The sequence below is a fragment of the Numenius arquata genome, chromosome 14 (genome assembly GCF_964106895.1).
Source record: "Numenius arquata chromosome 14, bNumArq3.hap1.1, whole genome shotgun sequence".
In the NCBI taxonomy this organism is placed as follows: Eukaryota; Metazoa; Chordata; class Aves; order Charadriiformes; family Scolopacidae; genus Numenius; species Numenius arquata.
This window is the reverse complement of record NC_133589.1, coordinates 12,130,377-12,149,334: the sequence shown is the minus strand read 5'-3', so window position 1 is coordinate 12,149,334 and position 18,958 is coordinate 12,130,377. Positions and strand designations below refer to the sequence as shown.

Sequence of the window (18,958 nt, the reverse complement as noted above, 5' to 3'; positions counted from 1 at the left end):
GAAACTGAGTTAAATGTGTAACAGTGCTAGTTAGATCATTTTTTTTTAATAAGAAATAGGTTTTGAAACAATCTTTGACTTACTATTTTGGGAGTTTACTATTTACAAGGATTATTTTCAGTAAAAAACCACCACTTCAAAATAACTCATTTTGAGACTGAGAATTCTCAAGTCTTTTGTTCTAGTGCTGACATCTGCTTTAGCTCTCTCCATGCCAGTTGAACTATTCCAATTTCTTTCAACTGGTAGAAAGGACTTCTGGTTGATGGAAAAAAATTGTGATATACTTTAATATAAGAGTTCCTTTTTGCATTAAAGGACAGTCAAAATAAATGCTGTTGCCAGAAGTCATCACTCATAATGAGGATGTGCTGGCATGGCATAAAGAGTATCAGCCATAGCAAAGAACTAAATCCCCTGATCACTGGGCTTGAAACTAGTCTGTAAGTACACTAAATTGGTGAGAGCTGTGAATAAAGCTACAAACCTGTTTTCTGCCATGACTCCTCCTCCCCCTTCTCACCTTCAAATTTTATTCTTAGGAGATCTTACAGTTCAGCCAGTCTTTTACATGAAATCATTATAAGACAGTAAGAAGACTTTCTCCAATTTAGGAGAAAGATTTGCATTAATTGCTTAAGAACAACCTCCTTTAAATAAAAGCTAAGACGCTATTTCAGCTTTTAACATGAAAATTTGCTGCTGTTATGTAAAACATGGCAAAAGGATAACTATTGATACATATTTTATGAAAGAAACCCAGCCTTATGAAACACTGGGATTATGGAACAAAGATTTCTCCAAGGAACTGGGAAGGTACATCTTTACAGTAATACCTTACTAAGTGCTAAATAGAAAGTTTTGTTGAAGCAGAATCATGACTTCTAGAAAGGACATATTTCTTTTTGTAACTAACCTCTATCACAACTTGAGAGTCATAACGTAGTAAGAAAGGCAGCTCTAGAACCTTTAGAGTGTTATTTTACTTCCCGTAGAGGTGATTAATTCTGCTCACCTTTTCTTTGCAGATATTTCCTCAAGGAGTTTCCTGGTTAGAATATTTGTTCTTAGTAGTTTCCCTGTTACAGTATTTTGAATGATTTAGACTTACGTTTCTCTCCCATCTAAATTACCTTCCTGTTGCACACTTAAAATCCTTCCTCTGCAGTGGTATTAGGAGAGAAAATACGTTAAGATCATTTGCAAGCAAATACTTCACTGGAAGGACATGAATCCATAGGTGCTGTTTTGCAGAACCTTTAGGCAGGCAATCTTGCTGAATCGACCAGCTTTTCCTGTAATAGTCACAGTAGACCTTGTTTATTTTGTCTACTATTTCTACTATTTTGATGAGGATGGAAGAGTTCTCCTCCCTATAAGTGCAAACCTTTTGTGGATATAGGATGCCTTGGATGGGTACAACTTTTTCCAGCACTTTAAGGGAAACAAAATATATTGATATGCGCTCTTATACCAGTGGCTTTAGTAACTGTTCCAAAACCAAGTTTTCATTCACTGTAACAGATGACTTTGCCTCACTTTTGTGGTCACAAGTCCATTGATTATTCCTTGTTTCCCATCCTAACTGGTGTTTCAAAATATGAAGTACGTATGAGTAACCTAATGCACATTTGTTATGTTAAAAACTGTATGTATCAGTGGCCCTGGGTGCTATAAAAGTCTTTCACATTTGAGGCAGTTTAGTTTGTGGTTAACTTTTTGCAGACTATCAGGCGTCACTGTGTGTAACCTCAGTTTAACTTATCTAAATGATTGTAGAAGATCAATGAGTTTGGTTTCTGAAATAAAATACATGGATTTATTTACATTTGTAGAATAATTAGTTGCTTACCAAACAATTTGTTTTTAACTAAAATAGATGTCTCCTGCCACGGTGGTTATTTAATTCTTTCAAGTGGTGTTCATCTTGAACATAATGAATAGTAACTGAAAATTAGAGAAAAACTTGGTAAAAGTGGCATGCACCCAGCTAAAATGATGATGCAAGTGCTAACAGCAATTCAGATAGCATTGTGTTTCTGCAAGTGGTTTTGAGTCTAGCTCCTGAGTATAAGCATGGGAGGTTGAGGGTAAGAGGCAGAACCACAGATTAAGTCACATTATTCACAGAACAGATGTTTGTTAGCTTTTTTTCTGTCTTCCTTTCTTCATCCACTCTAGCTTTTTTCCTTGTAACGCAACCTGTGAGTGTGTTGCCGCTAACAGTGTTTTCCTGACTTGTCATGTCTGTGTTTTAAAGCTTTCGTAGGCTTCTCTTAACAAGCCTGTTGAAACTGAGTTTTGACTGGCTGCCTGCTGAGTGGCACCAGCAAATTCCCTAAACAAGAGACTCTCTGCAAGACTTATCCACGCAGTGCCATGAGAGATTCCCCGTATAAAAGAACAGTTGTGTGGTACATTTGCTTTCTCTCATACCTGATTGCTGGATGCTTTCCTTTGCGGTGTTCACTATGCAGTGAAGACAGCAAGTGGTATATTGTTATGTGGTTCGTAGTGCACATCATGGCTATTTTCAATAATTCAGGGGACTGCCAATAAAAAGTGAACTTTTGCATTAATACTTTCCCATGGGAGAGTGAGGAGGGCTGCAGAAGCAGCCGAGTTGTGTACATCACCTGAGATACAGCTCATATTGAAGATACTTCTTTTGCTGTAAGAAGTGCTGCTTGCTATCAAAACCTGAAGAGATGGCTAAAAGTTTCCAAGTACTAGGAGGAATGTTTACCAAAGGAAAGCTTTAATAATAAAATCAAGGAATTGCTATAGGCGTGTCATTGTGAGGAAAGTTGCTGAGAACCATGCGAAGGGTGTAATCTTCTAAAGAAAGTAAGAGATCAAGGAAGTATGAACAATGCAGTGGTACTTGTCTTCACTGGATTTGTAGTTCGTAAACTTCTCTCTCAGAGCATGCTGTAAATTGTAGCAGGTAATTCCATAGCATTCAAAGTAGATGCTAGACCTTTAAGGTTTGGTTCTTCTGCATTTTTGTAATACCGATGTGGTTTGAGATCAAACCACTGACTTCTATAACTACAGAACTATGAAAACTGTAAGTTAAAAATTCAGCTGAAAAATCAGAGCAAAGGGGGAAAATAACTGCTAATTGAAAGATACAGTAAAGGGCAATTTACTGGTTTTAATCTCATGGGAGATACCCTGAGTAGTTCAAACATTCTAGTCGCAAGTGAGTTAGCAGGTCATTCCAAAGCTAGGGTCTTCAACATATTACGATCAACAGAACGTGTGAAAATAATTTCTGAAGTTTTTCAAAACTGGAGTGTTTTCATTGCAAGTCTTGCTATTCCACACTATGGATTTTGTGCCAAAGCAAACTTGTTGTCAAGCCCAGACCTTTTATAATGCAGTTGAACAATTTTTTTCTGATGGTCTGGCAGAGGGTTGATGCAAGAGTCAAGTGCGCTAACTTTCTTGATCTGAAGTCTGCTAAAAGCCAGAGCATGCTTCCTTACTTCTGTCCCAGCAATGATAAGCTCATTTTGTTGTTAAATGAAATTAGAAGCTTTAAGAAAGTCTTAACAATCGCTGGAAAACACAAGGTGTTTTAAACAGCAACGAAAAATGTATTTGTCAGATATAGTAGAACATGACTTCTTAAGAAAAAGAAAAAAACCCTTGTGTTAAAGTAACATGCTTTTGAGACACCGAGTTGTTGTGGTTTTTTGTTTTGCTTTGTTTCTTTTCCTCCATATTCCAGCTTCCCTTCTCAAGTACAAACTACATTCTTACAAGACTAATGTTGTAGTGTTCCAACTATTCCGAAGATACTTTTGTATTTCTGTTTATGTTGAGGTGAAATAATAGTCAAATGTATGCCCTCAGCATTTATAATCTGGGGATGTCTGAAATATAGTGTTAAGTTTACGTAGAAATTGTCACAAGTGAGTTGTGTCAACCAGACATGCCAATAAGGCAATACAAGCTAGTTATGTCAAATAAGTTTATGTAGTATCTGTTTTCTACAAAGCTACCATATAATCATTCTCATCCATTAAAGAAAAAATTATTAATTGCTTACTTGGAAGCGTTCGGCAAGTGTTTGCAGTGCTACTGAACTTAAAGGAGGCACCTTTGTGGGCACTTATGTTAGTAGAATATGACTGAATGGCAACATATTCACCAGTAACCTAAATAATAAATTTGAGTTCTCTTTTGGCTCATATCATGCTTCTGCACAAAATATTTTGCACAACATAAATGGAATAACTATCATTTACTTTCTGATTCAGTGTAGCCTTATGCAGTGAATACTTATATTGACTAAAGCAGTGAAATTAAACATTGCATAGTACATCATTCTCAGATAATTAAATTCTGAGATGTTTGGTTTTAGAAACCAGGGATTTGAATTCCTTCCTTACACTACTTTCCCAAATTGCATACTTTGGATGGATTTCCCTGTGCTGCAGGTCCTCAATGCTTTCTGAAATTGCATCTTGAAGGAGAAAGTGCATGAATCATTGTATGTGAGGAGGGAAGGAATTAAAATGAGGATTTTATTTTTTAAGGCATGCCAAAGATGGAAGTAGAGGGTTGCGGAGGAAGGAGAAAGGAATGAATGTAAGATTATGTTAGGAAAGAGGAGAATACTACAATGTAAAGAATTAGATTAAATAGTCGACTGAAAGCCAGAAGGTGGCATTTTAAAAGTGCTGTCAGACTCTGTATAGACTGACTTGTGAGAAGGTGGATGAAATGCAATGCCAACATTAGATTTGACTGATAATTTTTTTTTATTTGATTGATAAAATAGTGCAGACTTTCCATCCAAGAGGTTTTTTGTTCACTTTTGACTTAACCATTTTCTTTATCACATTAAAGTCTGTGACCCATTAATTTATTGAATATACCAAAACCTGAAGAGTTTTGACTGTTTGTACAAGCTCCAAGTTTAAAATGTTTTGAATCTCTTAACCTCTACTTGTTCATTGATCAGCATTTGTAGATAACATGTTTTCAGTGAGATGCATTTAGATTTTGAAGCTTCTGAGATGAAGGTGAGAGAAAGTGCATCCTCTGGGTCACTACACAAAATTAACACACTGATGCAATATTCGCTCTTGCCTGTTCTCTGTTCGTTCGTGTGGGTTAACTCTTTCAAGCTAATTACTAACTTGTAACCTTCATTCTCCTGTTTTTCAGGCTTTGCTGTAGCCCAGTGTATAAATCAGCACAATTCATCACCACTCTCATCACCATCACCTTCCAGTGGCAGCGGGAGTACAGGACGCTGTGATTCAGTGACTGCAAGCTCAACATCGACTCCTTCTGCTGCACAGAGCCCAGCAGGTACTAAATCACGATTTTCAGCCTAGGCACCAAGGGATATAGAGTAGTTTATTGTAAAATTAAGTTACTATGTTATTGGTTAAATACAGAGTAGGACTTTATGTTTTTAGATCACTTGATCGTTCAACTAAACCAGTTATAGTATGGTGCAAAGAACATTTTAATTTTTTTTCAGCTTTCTGGAACACTTGGCATCTTTCAGCAGTGATTTTAAGTACTGGTAAAATAATGTCCTGCTTGTCAGATTTGTCTCCTAGCACATACAATTTAAAATGTTGGTTTGTTTGTATTTTTTTTTTAACTGAAGTACTGCTTTGCATAACTTGTAATGTAAACTATTAGCCTTTCACTGTAGTGGATAAGTTGATATCCACATGAAGCATCTTTTTTTGAACTGGGTGACACTTGCCTTTGTATGTTTGCCTTATGTTAAGTTTTAGCAATGGGCCAAACATGGAATATTTGAAAATAGTTATTTAGGATGCTAATATTGTCAAGCTTTTGCAATAACACTATTCTGGCTGAATACCACCACAGTTGAGGAGGCTGTTTCCTGGGTGCAGAAGAAGCTGCCATATAAATAGGCTGACAGTATAACTTTCACAAATGTAGCTACCACGTGTTTGTGTTGGTCAGTATATTTAGTCGGTATGTTTATACTGGGACTTGTTGCAATAGAATGCCTTCGTTCCTCCTTTTTTTTGTGTGTAGTATTTGTAGACAATCTTGTAACAATGTTAGTTCTGACAACAAATTCTGTGTGAGGTAGAAAGCCTCAAGCTGGAGACTAAACAAGAAGTAAATCCTGAAGGGTGGGTACTGAATGCTTTCATGCTAGAACTGACCTGCTCTACCTCGTTTTGGCTATAAAACACTAGAGATCACATGATTCTCAAGACCTTTCCAAACAGTCCCCTCATTTTAACAGTCACTTCCAATGTTGATCACTACTTGAAATGGTTGTTCTGGTTCCCCCCTTTAAGACATACCATTTTGATTTTATTTGGAAGTCTTGTGTATATCTAAACCTTTTGGCATCCCTACAGGAAATGATACAATCTTTGTCAGTGATTTAGTGTTTTGTAGGTTTCACTGAACAGTGTCAGGAGATCAATGTACATTATATGTCCAAAGTGACTATCCCTGCAAGAAATATTGCTGGAAAGGGTAAGCAAAGGCAGCTTATGAAACTTATGAACAATATATTAAGTATTCTAGCACCCAGACTCTAGATTAAACAGCATCTGTTGCTGTGGTAGACTAACATATAGTCAAAATATTCCTTCAATATATGTAATTCCAGAATAAAATGTGGAATATTTTTCTATATGCAATCTATTCAAAACTTTGGAAGGACCTCATTTTATGTTCTCAGTTGGTAAGTGATTGCTGTTAATCAGGCTCTTGATGGTCTACATAATATGGTGATTACACAGAGAAGTGGTATCACTTGTCAAAAGTCTCAGTGTGGACTGGTGCTACAAGACAACATTTGGCTACTTGTTTCTCCTTAGCGGTGTAAAAGGGCTCATCTATGATGTTCTTTGCTGTATTTGAATCCTCTTGGCAATAGCGGCTAAGGAAAAAACGTGGTGAAGGAAAATAAAAAATCTGAATTTATTTTTGTTGCTGTAAGTAACATGCTAGTTCACAGAAATACCAAGCAAGACTATATTGTATGTTTCAAACTGAGGTCTTTCAAGTGCATATAATCCGACTTCTATGAAAAACTGAGTAGATCCAGAGCAAATAATTCCTCATCTAGCATAAAAAGATTGTGCCTTATTGAAGGCTGTATAAGACTGTAGTTAAGAAAATTCAAATCTACTTACACAGTATGCTGCCATTTGTATGACATAAAATTCTGTTTATTTTTCCTGCAATTTAAAAAGCCTGATGACAAGAGGCTGCTCATTGTTTTCAAAAAAAATCAAACCAAACAAACAAAAAACCGTAAGGACAACCCACCAAAAACTCCCAAACAAACATCCACCACCACCACCACCCAAAAAACAATAATATACAATAATAAAACAATAACCAAACAATACAACCACAAAAAAAAAACAAAAAACAAACCCCTAAAACAACAACAACAGAAAAAAACAAACAGGAAAGTTTTTGTTTGTTTTTTTAAAATGCCTGGTGTTGGTCTGCAATTTCCCAGTTAGGTTGCATGAACTGTCCACACTTAGTATGATCTTTATTCTGGCTTAATCATAAAATATGTTCAAAATGCCACGTGTCATACAGAAAAACAGTCGTTGGCTGGGTTTGGGGTTTTTTGCACAGGATCCGGGCACACTGATGTAGATGCTTCAGCAAATCTAGTTGGGAGGATACAAGTCTCTGCCCTACCACTGTTAGCACAGTAACCTTCAGCAAAGTCAGTGGAAATGAACAAGTAGTGTCAGCTACTTCCGTCCCAAGTCAGCAGCTTGTCTTAACCTGCCGGAGGGCTAACTTTTGAACTCAACTCCTGGATTTTGTTCTGCTAACTCATCTTGGAGAGCAGTACAGAGAGGAAGACTGGCTGTATGTGCATGAGCAGGTAATTTGGTGCAATAGGACAATGAACAGTTGGTACTGAGGTGTGTGCTTCTAATCTGCATGTGGTTTAGGGATTTTGCTATCGACCATATTTACTCTGACCTTTAGGACCAAGCATTCCTGCCATGTATGTGGTTGTTTGAAGGACCAATTATTAGTTTACTGCAAGTCTGTAATGAATGTTCTTATGAATGATCTCCCTTCTATAGTATTTATATATAATTGTGATCTGTACTGGAAACTGTTGCCAGGAGCATGACCATGAAAGAGCTTATCTGTTTGGTATGTCCAGATAGCTGCTCTGTAGGCTTCTGCATGAACAAAAGTACACTGCTGTAATTAGTGAAAGTGTCGTGACCACTGTCTGTGTTATATCGGGTCTTGCTGACCACTCAGCTGAGTTACAGAAACAATTGTTGGTATTCACCCGCTTCAATGTAAAACCATGTGGATTTTCCCTTTACCTGTTGAGGACTATTGAAACTGAACTGCCTTACTCTGCTGTGAAGCAGAAGAGCAGGCTTACGAAATGTGAAGTGTCTCCTTCAAGGAGGAAGTAACAAGTAGCTGATGAACAGCAAGCAGTTACCAAGATCTGGTTTATGCCCCAGGGCAGCACTTGAATGCCGCCACTGTCTATCGCATTTGAATCTTCATTCTCATTTTCCATTCCATTTTAAGCACACTTCACGTGAGCACACATACGTGCTCTCTGTCCCTTCCCTGCTCCCCTGTTTGTTCTGGCAACTGCTCAGGTTGTTGACCATGAAGAACACGTGAAGTTGCTCAGGAACTTCAGTCAAGAAGGTCATACAAGTTAAAGGGGAAATGTATATGTGAACTTCAAGGAAACTACCTCAACTACCTCCCTTAAGAGCAACATCTTAAACTGTGACAGCTGTGATTGTAGTGTCCTAAGCTACTGTCTGTTGACAGATTTAAACTGTTCAGAGTTTGACGTATTTGAGATGGTACTTGTAATACTCACAGAGTTGTTTCAGGAAATAAGATTTGGAACATACACACTCACTTTTACATAAAACAGTGATAGACGAGAACAAAACAAAGACAAATTGCGTAATTGTTAGTTGAGAGAAAACAATATTACAAGGTAGAGTATATATCAACACTTAAACAGTAAAAGAGCTTTCAAAAATGTATCACAGAAAAAAATAATTTTAATTTGGTGTTTTGTAAAAATACTGTACTTGCTATCACTCCTACCTGCATCAAACAATTACACAGTATCTTAGTGTGAGGGGAGGTTAACTGAACTTACATAAAATCATATGACTATTGTGCATGTTTCAGTCCATCGTAAGAGAACAATAGTTGCCTTAATTGCTTTATCATGAGTAAAATAAACTCATAAGAGTTTATCAGCTGTCCTACCTAATAGTTGTCACAATACTTCATGGCACAGGTATTTTAAAGCCTAGCAGCTCCCTAATTTGCAGTATTTGGGACTTAAGCTTAGACCTTTACAAGATCTCTGTACCTTAAAATTCAAAAAGCGGAAGTCATCCTTTAACTAAAGGAGAATCCCTAGCAAGACAGAAAAAGCGCTATCACGTTCTGCAAATGCTGCTATTAAGTTGGCTTTTTCTTTTTACTTACAGTATTACGTTTTTTAAATTAACATGTCCATTTGAAGTGTTGCTATGCGTAAGATAAAAATATTCTCTTGCTAGGCAGATTTTAATCATCAGGCTTCTGAGGTTAGAATACAGTCTCTTCTTGGCTACACTTGCTGGAACCATGCACTTCTTTAAAGTACTTATTTTTATATATGCCAAGGATTAAGAAGCTCTCTTACTGTAAGTTAGCAGTCTTCCAGAATTATGTATGTGTAATGTCATCTACACTGTATTTTACCACATTTTAAGTTGTCTTAAGCTTTAAAATGCAATTGGCTTCAATATTTAAGAAAATTGTTTACACTGGAACAGTGGACATTGAGGACTTCAGAAGGCATCGATCTTCTATGTCACTTATGCTGTATTTCACACTTCTGACAGATGTTGGTGATAAAAGGTCTAAAATAAGTACAAAGGGCTGTCCCTTGTTGCAGAGAATGTATTGGATTCCAGTCTGTAAAGTAAAACTTATATATTCCAAGGACAGGATGATTTATCAAGCATGGAGAGCCTGTAAGAGCAGTGCCTGCCATCTTACTGAAACCATCCCTGTCTCTTCCCTCTATAATCAGTAATGTAAATGTGGTTTGATCTCTTCTGTTCTATGATGCCAGTAATTTTCTAACAAGGTGAGGAAGTACTTTTGTTTCTAGAAAGTTTCTGTTCTGGAAACTTTCTATGCACCAAGCATCATCATCTGAACTGCTGCTATCTTTTAAAACACTTTGTCTCTTTTTATAAACCAAATCTAATACTAATCATGGAATACTATCATACTATCCATACTATCATGGAATAGTAGGTCTGAATGGTCTGAAGTATTGTCACCTGTACAGTAGTGTGCCTCTTCAGGTTTTCACTGGCCATAAATGATAATAATTCTGTGTCACCAGCATTTGTGATAAATAGCTTCTCTCAAGATTTCTAAAGCATGTGAGTAGATTGTAATGCAAATAAATGCCTGCCAGTCCCCCCCTCAGTTGTAAGCGCTGTCGGTGTTGCCAGACATAGCCCAAACTGTATTATGAACATTTCCAGATGGGCAAGCAAAAAATAAATTCAGTTAAACTCATTTATTTCTAAAGAATGAATACTTTCAGCTTCAGAAGTACTTCCCAAACTTACAAGACTCTTGGTGTGGTGTCAAATTGTATGCGAGATACCAGCAGTTATGGATGTGTCCTTGTCACTTATTCTTGTTGCTGCTCTAACATTTATCCTTTGTCTTCATTCCAGTTTCCCTTCCTTGTTTCATTGTTAAAGCCTTCGTATGATATATCGCTGTGTTTTCCTCTAGTAAGGTCTGGCAGGAAAGGACGTCGGCGGGTGTTTAGTCTGTCGGAGGCTGACAGTCACGGTGGACACTGGGTTTAGGTCTTCAAGCAGCAGCTGCAACAGAAACTCGCGCAATATCAATTCAGGCAGGTTCCTCCATAAGCTTTCAAAAGCCCATAACAGTTAATAGAACATACTTGGTTTCCATGCTGACAGCAGTGACAGTGAGGTACGAAACTGAAGAAAGCATCGTGAATATTTGTCTCTACTGTTTTATGGGGAGAATTGTAAAGCAATAATTAGCTGTTTCTGAAAGCCTTATCTGCAGCTTCTCCCGTGTTTCTTGGCTCTTGCCAGAGGTGGAAATTGTGCTATCAAGCCTCCAGCTTCAAAGCAGCTATGTCTTCATTTGCACAGGGGCAGCTATGGCTGTAGTGGAATGTAGTAAGCACAGGCTCCTGAATGGACAGTGATTCAGGTACTTGCCTAGCAACAAGGAATCAATTTATAATTCTGGTAAAATGGACAAGCATTCAGCATAAGATTGTCCTTGGACCGTGATGGCACAAGCTTAATATTTCTGTGATCATCAAACTCAGGCAGATGGCTTTATGGACTGTTTAATTGCCTGAGGAGATGAGGAGGGGAAGCAGATGCAAAAAAGATGGAAACACCTTCTTATTTATATAACCTGTTTGAACTTGTATCTAATCAATTTCTTTTTTCTACTATCATGGCATGATAATTTACTCTGTTAATATTATATAAACACCTTTTTTCATCTTTATAGTTTGCATTGTTTCACTTAATGTCCTGTTGTTTGTATTTTTGTTATCCTTTCATAGTATATTGCTGTACAGATCAGGACACCTCTCTGTAGATGATATTCATTCATTCTTTCCTTTTCTTGTTCTGTTCTGTCTCCTTTCACTAATAATCATCTTTAACATAAGTTAATATGTTAAAGTTAGTTGAGTGATTTGGTTTGGATTTTTTTTGCTGTAATGATGATCTTGTTGGCATTATAGAAGTCCTGAAAAACATCTAAGGTTGCTGGAGCCACTGCAGCCAGAGAGCGCTAATAATACTGAAAAACCTGTAAAGTGACACCCTGTTTTCAAACCTCGTTTGGTACTTAAATTTGGGGGCACGTGGGGGCCGTTTGTTAGAACTAAATGCTAGCATCACAACTGTTTTAAGAAACTGACTTCACTCTTCCAGGTTTTGTTGCAGATCTGGCTTATATTTTTTTGCCAGAAAACCTCTTGCTTAAATACAAGGGGGTTGGGAAGAGGTAAAAAAAATGCTGTTTTCCCATACTAGATGATAACTTTTTGATTTTTAAGAGTGGAGTATATCTTAGTGACCAGTGATTTTATTCAGGTGAAGATGACAATTCTTTTTGCTCTTTCTATCCAAAAGTCAAACTGGAACCAAATGTTAGGAGTTTGAGTTTTTTTGAAAGCCAGTTAGTACTTTTCTGTGCAATATAGACACAAGTTCCAGATAAGGGGTAGAGAACTTAAATCTCCAAATGTATTGGGTGCCTTGAAAGTCTTTTGAATCTTGTAATAATCCGTTCTTGAGCTTTTTTTTCAGGTAGGGTGCATCTTTTTGGTAATTGTTTATTCCAGTTTCAGAGACTTTTAAGAATTCAGATAGTATATAAATATATATATATCTAATTTGATCCTTTTCTGATTTGAGTGTGACTTCAAAAGGCTTTGAAATTTTGAGCCTCAAAAATTTTCTTATTAGTGATTACTGTCCAGAAACCACGTATTCAATTAACTGGGAGGTGTTATATGTGAAAACTTTTTACATCAAGAAACTGGTCTGATTTTTCTTTGTCACCAGGCAGTGGATATACCAAATTTTCATTCCAAGATGCTGGATCTCTGTTTTCTATTTTCTGTTTAGTTTTCTTCATCTGTAGTCTAGGAGGGTTTTCCTCTATTCTTATATCCAAAAGATGTGAGAGATAGTTGCGGTTTCAAGCTAAGTATGCACCTCAACTAGCCTATGGATTGCCACAAAGATATAAGTACCGCTTTCATAGCTGTAGTTTATAGCCGTGACCTGAAGAGTCAGATTTTTCGTTAAGCATTAGTCCAGAAGGGGTAAAATATTGCAAAATACTGAGATCTGTTGATATTTTCTAGACAATGTTAAAAATTCTCCCTCCCACGCCCCTTTGTGTACTGGTATTTGCTTTCTGTCCCTGCAGGGACTGGTGGCAGTAATGCCATGCTGGGTTACAGAAATGTGTAATGGTAACAGAAGTGAAGCTCTGACCATGACTAATGAAATATTGAAAGTAGAGGAGAGAGACTTACTTGTATCACAAGTAAATAAAAGCAGGAGGGAAGCATAGAAGAGCTGTAATTTTGTATTCTCTGTAAATACTGCAGCTAAAATACTGGACAGAGTATATTCTGCGTACTTTTTTTTGATATTTTTATCTTTTTTCTGAATGCTTTTTCAGACTTTTGGATAGAAAATTTGGACTTGTTGACTCCAGATGCTTTTTTTTTTTTTGGATGGAGGCTTCTTTCAAATGCTTTTTTTTTTCTTTGTGCCATTAAGAAGGGAGTCACTTTAGCATTAATTTAGTTCCTATGTGGAAGGATTTGGGGACAGAACAGCATAGCAGAAGAATATGTATGTCTGTCATGATTTCAGTAAATGAAAGCATTGTGAAAATGCATTAATATTTTGTTGGGAGTGGGGGAGGAATGATTTAAGAAATTAACCACAGAATCAGAAGTGAAGTAGCAGAACTGCAGTAGAAATGTGCTGTATATAATATTCCTGAGCAGAATACCATTGATTGATAATACTTTATTTACCAGAATGTCTCAGGTTTCTGAATCCTGAGCTTTGGTGAATATTCATACTATAATTAAGATAAAAAATAATCTTGGCAAAGAACATTTGAGATTCTTTTAAGATTTTATAAATTCAGAAAGTAAAATCACCGGAAAGAGACTCACTGTTTTGTGCATACCAAACCACAACAGTATTTATCTTGGAATTCAGAGAAAAAGAGGATTTATTTCAATGTTTTTAGCAGCTCACTGTCCATGCAAGTCTTCCATCACATCCTCTGTTATCAATCACTACATTCTCACTAAAGCTTCTTGACAGCTAAAAAGAAGAATCTGCAGAGTTACTTTGAATCTGTCCTTATTTTTCAAAAATAACCAGTGATGTCCCTTTTATTTAAAAGGAAACCTTTTTACAATCTATAAATTCTGGTTTTATTGAAGCAAGAAGCTTTAGCCACTAATTCGGGAAAAAGTAAAATTGAGTGGCTTTCTGAAGTGAGAATACAACATTGTTTGGGGTTATCTTACCAGAAAGGTAAAAAACCTCAATAATCTTACTGTTATCCCTCTGATACCTTACTGATATCCATTCCATTCTCAGCTTTTTCTTTTCTTTTTTTTTTGCTTTATGTTCATGCTTTCTTTTTGTTTACAGGATTAATTGGAATCATATTGCAACTGAAATATTTTTAAGGTTCCTGTGTATTAAAAACAGAACCTAATTCTTAGTTTCTGTATTCACTACATTGCCTTGTAGTCTTTTCTGCAGATGCCTGTACACTTGAACACATGCTGTTTCATACAAGAACTCCAAAAATGGTCTGTCTTGAAGCTGGATACCTGTTACTTTAATGGCATCTATTACTCTAGTCTGAAAAGAAAAAAACACTGATTTTTCTGGGCATACTTGCTCATATAAGGCTGCATTGCCTCATCCCCTACAATGAGTAGTTTACTTGATAGTTAGCTAGGATTTTAAGGGGCAAAAGGACAGTACAAACAGCCGATAATGTTTGGGGTTTTTTTGTTGTGTAGGAAGGTATAGTGGCATATCAGTTTTCTGTGGTATGTAATGCTTGTTCCCAGTTTTATCTGTGTTGTATGCTCTATGCTTAGGAGCACAAAAAAATCATATAACATAAGCAGGCCTATTTTGCAACACCTTTCAGTTGCAGTAAGCACGTTATTCTCCTTCCTGTCCTTCCGTAGTTCTGCTTTCCCTGGTTGAGGTGTCCCTTAAATGTGAATCTGGAGAATGAAATGAGAGAATGACTTCCAAATTTTTGTAGGAAAAAAGCCACCTCTTGAGAAAAATACTATAGAGGGGTTCTTCTTTTTTTGTTTTTATTTCTAAAGAGCTTCCTGATATGGGGTGGCTATTCATTTTAGTCTATACTAAATACTGGAGAGGCTTTCTTATTCTTCCTCTCAATTTTCTCTCTCTAGGAATATTTCTGATGCTGCTGCATATTCTGACACTAAATATGTACAATTTTCTGGTTACTAATTTGAACAGATTCCTGCTGGCGTTTTGTGTTATGCCTTCATAATATTTTGTTTTATTTCTAATTACTAAAAAGGGAATGGGTAAGCATAGTGCTTAACAAAACTGCATTTTCCACCCAATTATTCTTATATATTCAAAATTAATAGTATACTGTTAAGCTTCATGTACATACTAAGTTGCATATTAATTGTTTCTTGGTGTTCTCTTTTATTAGATGACGCTTCAGCTCCAGAACAGCCTCAGATGACCATTTCTGGTCAGACGATGTTGACTGATGAAACTCTTTCAGCTGTCTCAAAGTCTAGCAAGAACCCTGTAAAAAACAGTGACATAGACACAGCAAACCTGTCTCCTAGCCTGATTCCTGCGCAGCAGCCCACAATATCATTAATAACAGATGATAATACGGATACATTAAGTGTAGAGTCACTTACACTGGTGCCACCAGTTGATCCACACAGCATTCGAACATTCAGCTGCATTTCTCAGTCCTCTTTGCAATCTGAAGTTGAAGTTTGCAAGGTAAAAGAGGTAGAGGAAGAATGTTCTGACTAAAGCCAACCTGCAGACTGTGATAAACAGTGAAGCAAATGCAACCAAATTCTTTGTTGTTTTTTCTTTGGGAGTGCAGATATTTCTTGAAGGCTGAGAGGCCATCTGGTCTGCAAGAAGAGGCCCACTGATGAGGGAGAATGTGGGCAGCTTTTAGAGTAAACATCAGATGCTCAACATATTTAAACTGGAGAAGAAAAAAAAAAACACCAACTTTTGAATCCAGACTGGTTGTTTCCTACCAATTTCTGTTATATAAGAACATGAAAGTATTTCGGTGCTCCTACATTCTTTCTACTATAGAGTTCCAGCTGCAGGAATTAAGTTAATTGTAAAAGGTCTAGAGTTCTATGGCAAAGTGAAAAACTTTTTGGATACCTGGCTTCAGGGTATTGTATAATTACTTCTCTTAAACTGGAGACATACCATTGACCGGAAAAAATTATATATTGTAGTACAGAGATAACACTTCCATTTGAGACATGGTGTGTGTTTCAGTTTGTTTTTTTTTGTTGTTGTTTGGTGGGGGTTTTTTTGGTGGGTTTTGTTTTTTAAATCCTGATTTCATTCCTCTTTTGGGGGTCTGCATGATACCAGCAGGCTTGGCCACTCTGTGTTGTCTGCGTAGGACTCCAGACTTCAATGTTGTGTTTTCCATGTGTAATATTTATTTCAAGGTTTCATTCAAAGCAAGATACCTATATCAAACAATTTTTTTAAAAGGTAAAAGCCTGAAATTTAATGACAAAAGCTTATTCAAATTTACATGAGGGATTTTTGAGACTACTTTAGCCTTTGCTTAACCAGCTACAGAGGAATGTGAAATATTTTAAGAGATTTCTATGGCTTGTTTGTTCGTTTCTGACAGTCCAATTGCTACACCTTTGAGGAATGATGATATCCTTTCTACTGAAGGACAACTTCTAGAAGCAGACGGAAGCAGTTTTACTTCAAAGAGGTTTTTTTAAACTTTTCATCTTCATGTAGGAAGAAGTCACCACATCTAACTGATAATTCCTTTGCAAGTCTGAAACTCAAAAGGAAAGGTATTGTGTAGTTTTTGTCCTATCTGGGATAGTATCACAGTTAAAGAACACCGCTACATAAAAGTGATTCTAAGTTTACGCTTGCCTTGCTTTGCTTCCTAGATCCTGATACCAAGTTGACAGAAAGTAGTGGAAAAACATTGATTAAAGTTTGGAATGTTCTTTGCTGATTTGATACATGATTTAGCATGAATGGAATTCAAGATTTCTCATCAATTTCCATGTCTGTTAATTTAAATTAGTAGTAAAATGAGTAGGTCATTATTGGTCTGCTTGTAACATTGTGTGCTTTCTGGTTCTCAAGTATTGAAGACTAGTATTTACTTTATTGTGATTTCAGTCATCAGTGCAACCTGTTTCCTCATTCTGTATCTACTAACATTGATTTGATACCAAGTAGGTGAATCTGAAAAGTTTTTACCTACTTTCCTGTTCCTGGCTGTCAGATGGAATACTTGGAGTGTTTTTAAATGTAATATTTATATATGAGGTTGTCTAATCCAGAAGTATAACTTTGCTCACTTTTTCCATCTTTTCCTTACATAATAACTTAATCTTTGTAAAACATGTATACAAGGTGTTTGCTATTGAATGGCAGCAATTTTTTTCCTTCCCTTATTAGCTTTTGCATACAGTTTTATTGATGTCTAGTTTTCTGTAACTTCTACTTTGTCTCAAATTGAATTAACCAATATTCTGACCATTCCAGAGTGGCCCAGACTCTAAATGAATTCTGAGAGTTAGGTGTCCTCAGCTCTGCTATGGATATGGGATGAGAATTTGACATTGCTGAAGTAGGAGCCTACCTTTTTTTTTTTTTGGTCATATGCTTAGGGTGAGTTTACTCTGCAGTCACTGTTGCAGCTAATACACGTGTACCTGAACAAGCCGAGACATCATTAGCAACTGGGGCAGAAAGTCCACATAAATTCTTATTAGCTGAACTGATTCCAGTCGAGACTTCCTCTAGTATGTTGCAGCATTACACTGTAGCCCCAGTAATATTGTGAAGATCATTATAGAAATAATGCCTTACTTTACTTGAAAGCATTTTATGTTAGCTGTTACCCTTAGCTCTTGACCTAGACAAAATGCAACTCTGTGGGCTGAGTTCCCTTGAACAGAATTAATTTTAGACAGGAAAACCTTGATCTCTTATTTAATTTCAAATTCAGTTTTAGCAAGATTAGGACCGTGCACAAGGAGTCTTTTTAATGGGTATGCATAATGTCACCCTTGAACCATACCACACAAGAAATGGCACAAAGGGAAATAAAACTGACTTTGTGCTTTTCATTGCCTTTGAGTGGCTTTTAAATTTCATGACCAGTTGTCTGCTGAGAGCTTCACAGGGAATAGCTGAGGTAGATCCTATTATTAGGAAAATAGAAGACTAGGTCTACTGTCTAGTCCACTGCTGGCAGAGCCTTGCTGGTCAACAGGTGGTAAGATGGGACTTTTTTTAGCAGTTCTATGAAAAGCTTTCTGCAAAGACGGAATTACACTAGGAAAGCTCTGGCTGCCCCAGCTCTGCCAATGTTGTGTTATATAAATGCTACAATCTCTAAATGGTTATGCCACAGAAGCAAATGATTTTTGACTTGTTCACTTCTAATATTAAAGGCATATATGTATACAATTCGACTGTGCTTCATGCTGCATTAGGAGACTTCAGAATGTAGAAGCTCTGGGGATGCTGAAGTAATCTGTCATCAGCAGCCTTTTTATCTCTGCAAGTACGGTGTTACTCATCTACAATTCTTTGAAGAGTATCATATCTCTCTCTCTTATCAGAAAAACTCAAGGTCTGTTTCCTTATCCCCCTTTCACTGTAAAAAGGAAACGCAACCAAGAAAGCATCAGCACATCAGGCACAAATGTAACTTTTTTTTCTAAACAAAAGTTGGTTTGAGTCAGTGTAACATCATCCTTTTTAACCAAATACCAAGTTGCAAAGGAGAGCAGCAGCTAAACAACTGACCATTCAAAAGGCTCACTATTTCAGCATAATACTGCAGAGGGGAGGTACAATCACTCTAAATATAGCAACATTCCAGAGCAAAATGTCAAAATTTTGGAGAGATGCTAAGTGTTCAGTGTGTGTTTGTAGAGGCTATGCCTATCTTCAGCCATATTCTGTTAACATAAAACAGTTCTATTACTCTTTCTTTTGAGAAGAGAAGCCAAAGAAGCCAAGGCATACTGAATGCTACTTTGCTGTTTTATGGTCTGTGT

General features: G+C 36.8%; 1 protein-coding gene across 3 annotated transcripts in view; it reads left to right on the top strand.

Moving 5' to 3' along the window:
• Positions 1-16,723, top strand: part of CLEC16A (C-type lectin domain containing 16A) — a 76,247-nt gene extending 59,524 nt beyond the window's left edge. For all 3 annotated transcript variants that reach the window (XM_074158421.1, XM_074158420.1, XM_074158419.1), the window contains 2 exons: positions 5,182-5,328; positions 15,340-16,723. In XM_074158421.1, coding sequence (XP_074014522.1) covers positions 5,182-5,328; positions 15,340-15,680 — 488 coding nt within the window. In that variant the 3' untranslated portion in view covers positions 15,681-16,723. The remainder of the gene's footprint in view (positions 1-5,181; positions 5,329-15,339) is intronic.
• The last annotated feature ends 2,235 nt before the right edge of the window (positions 16,724-18,958 follow it).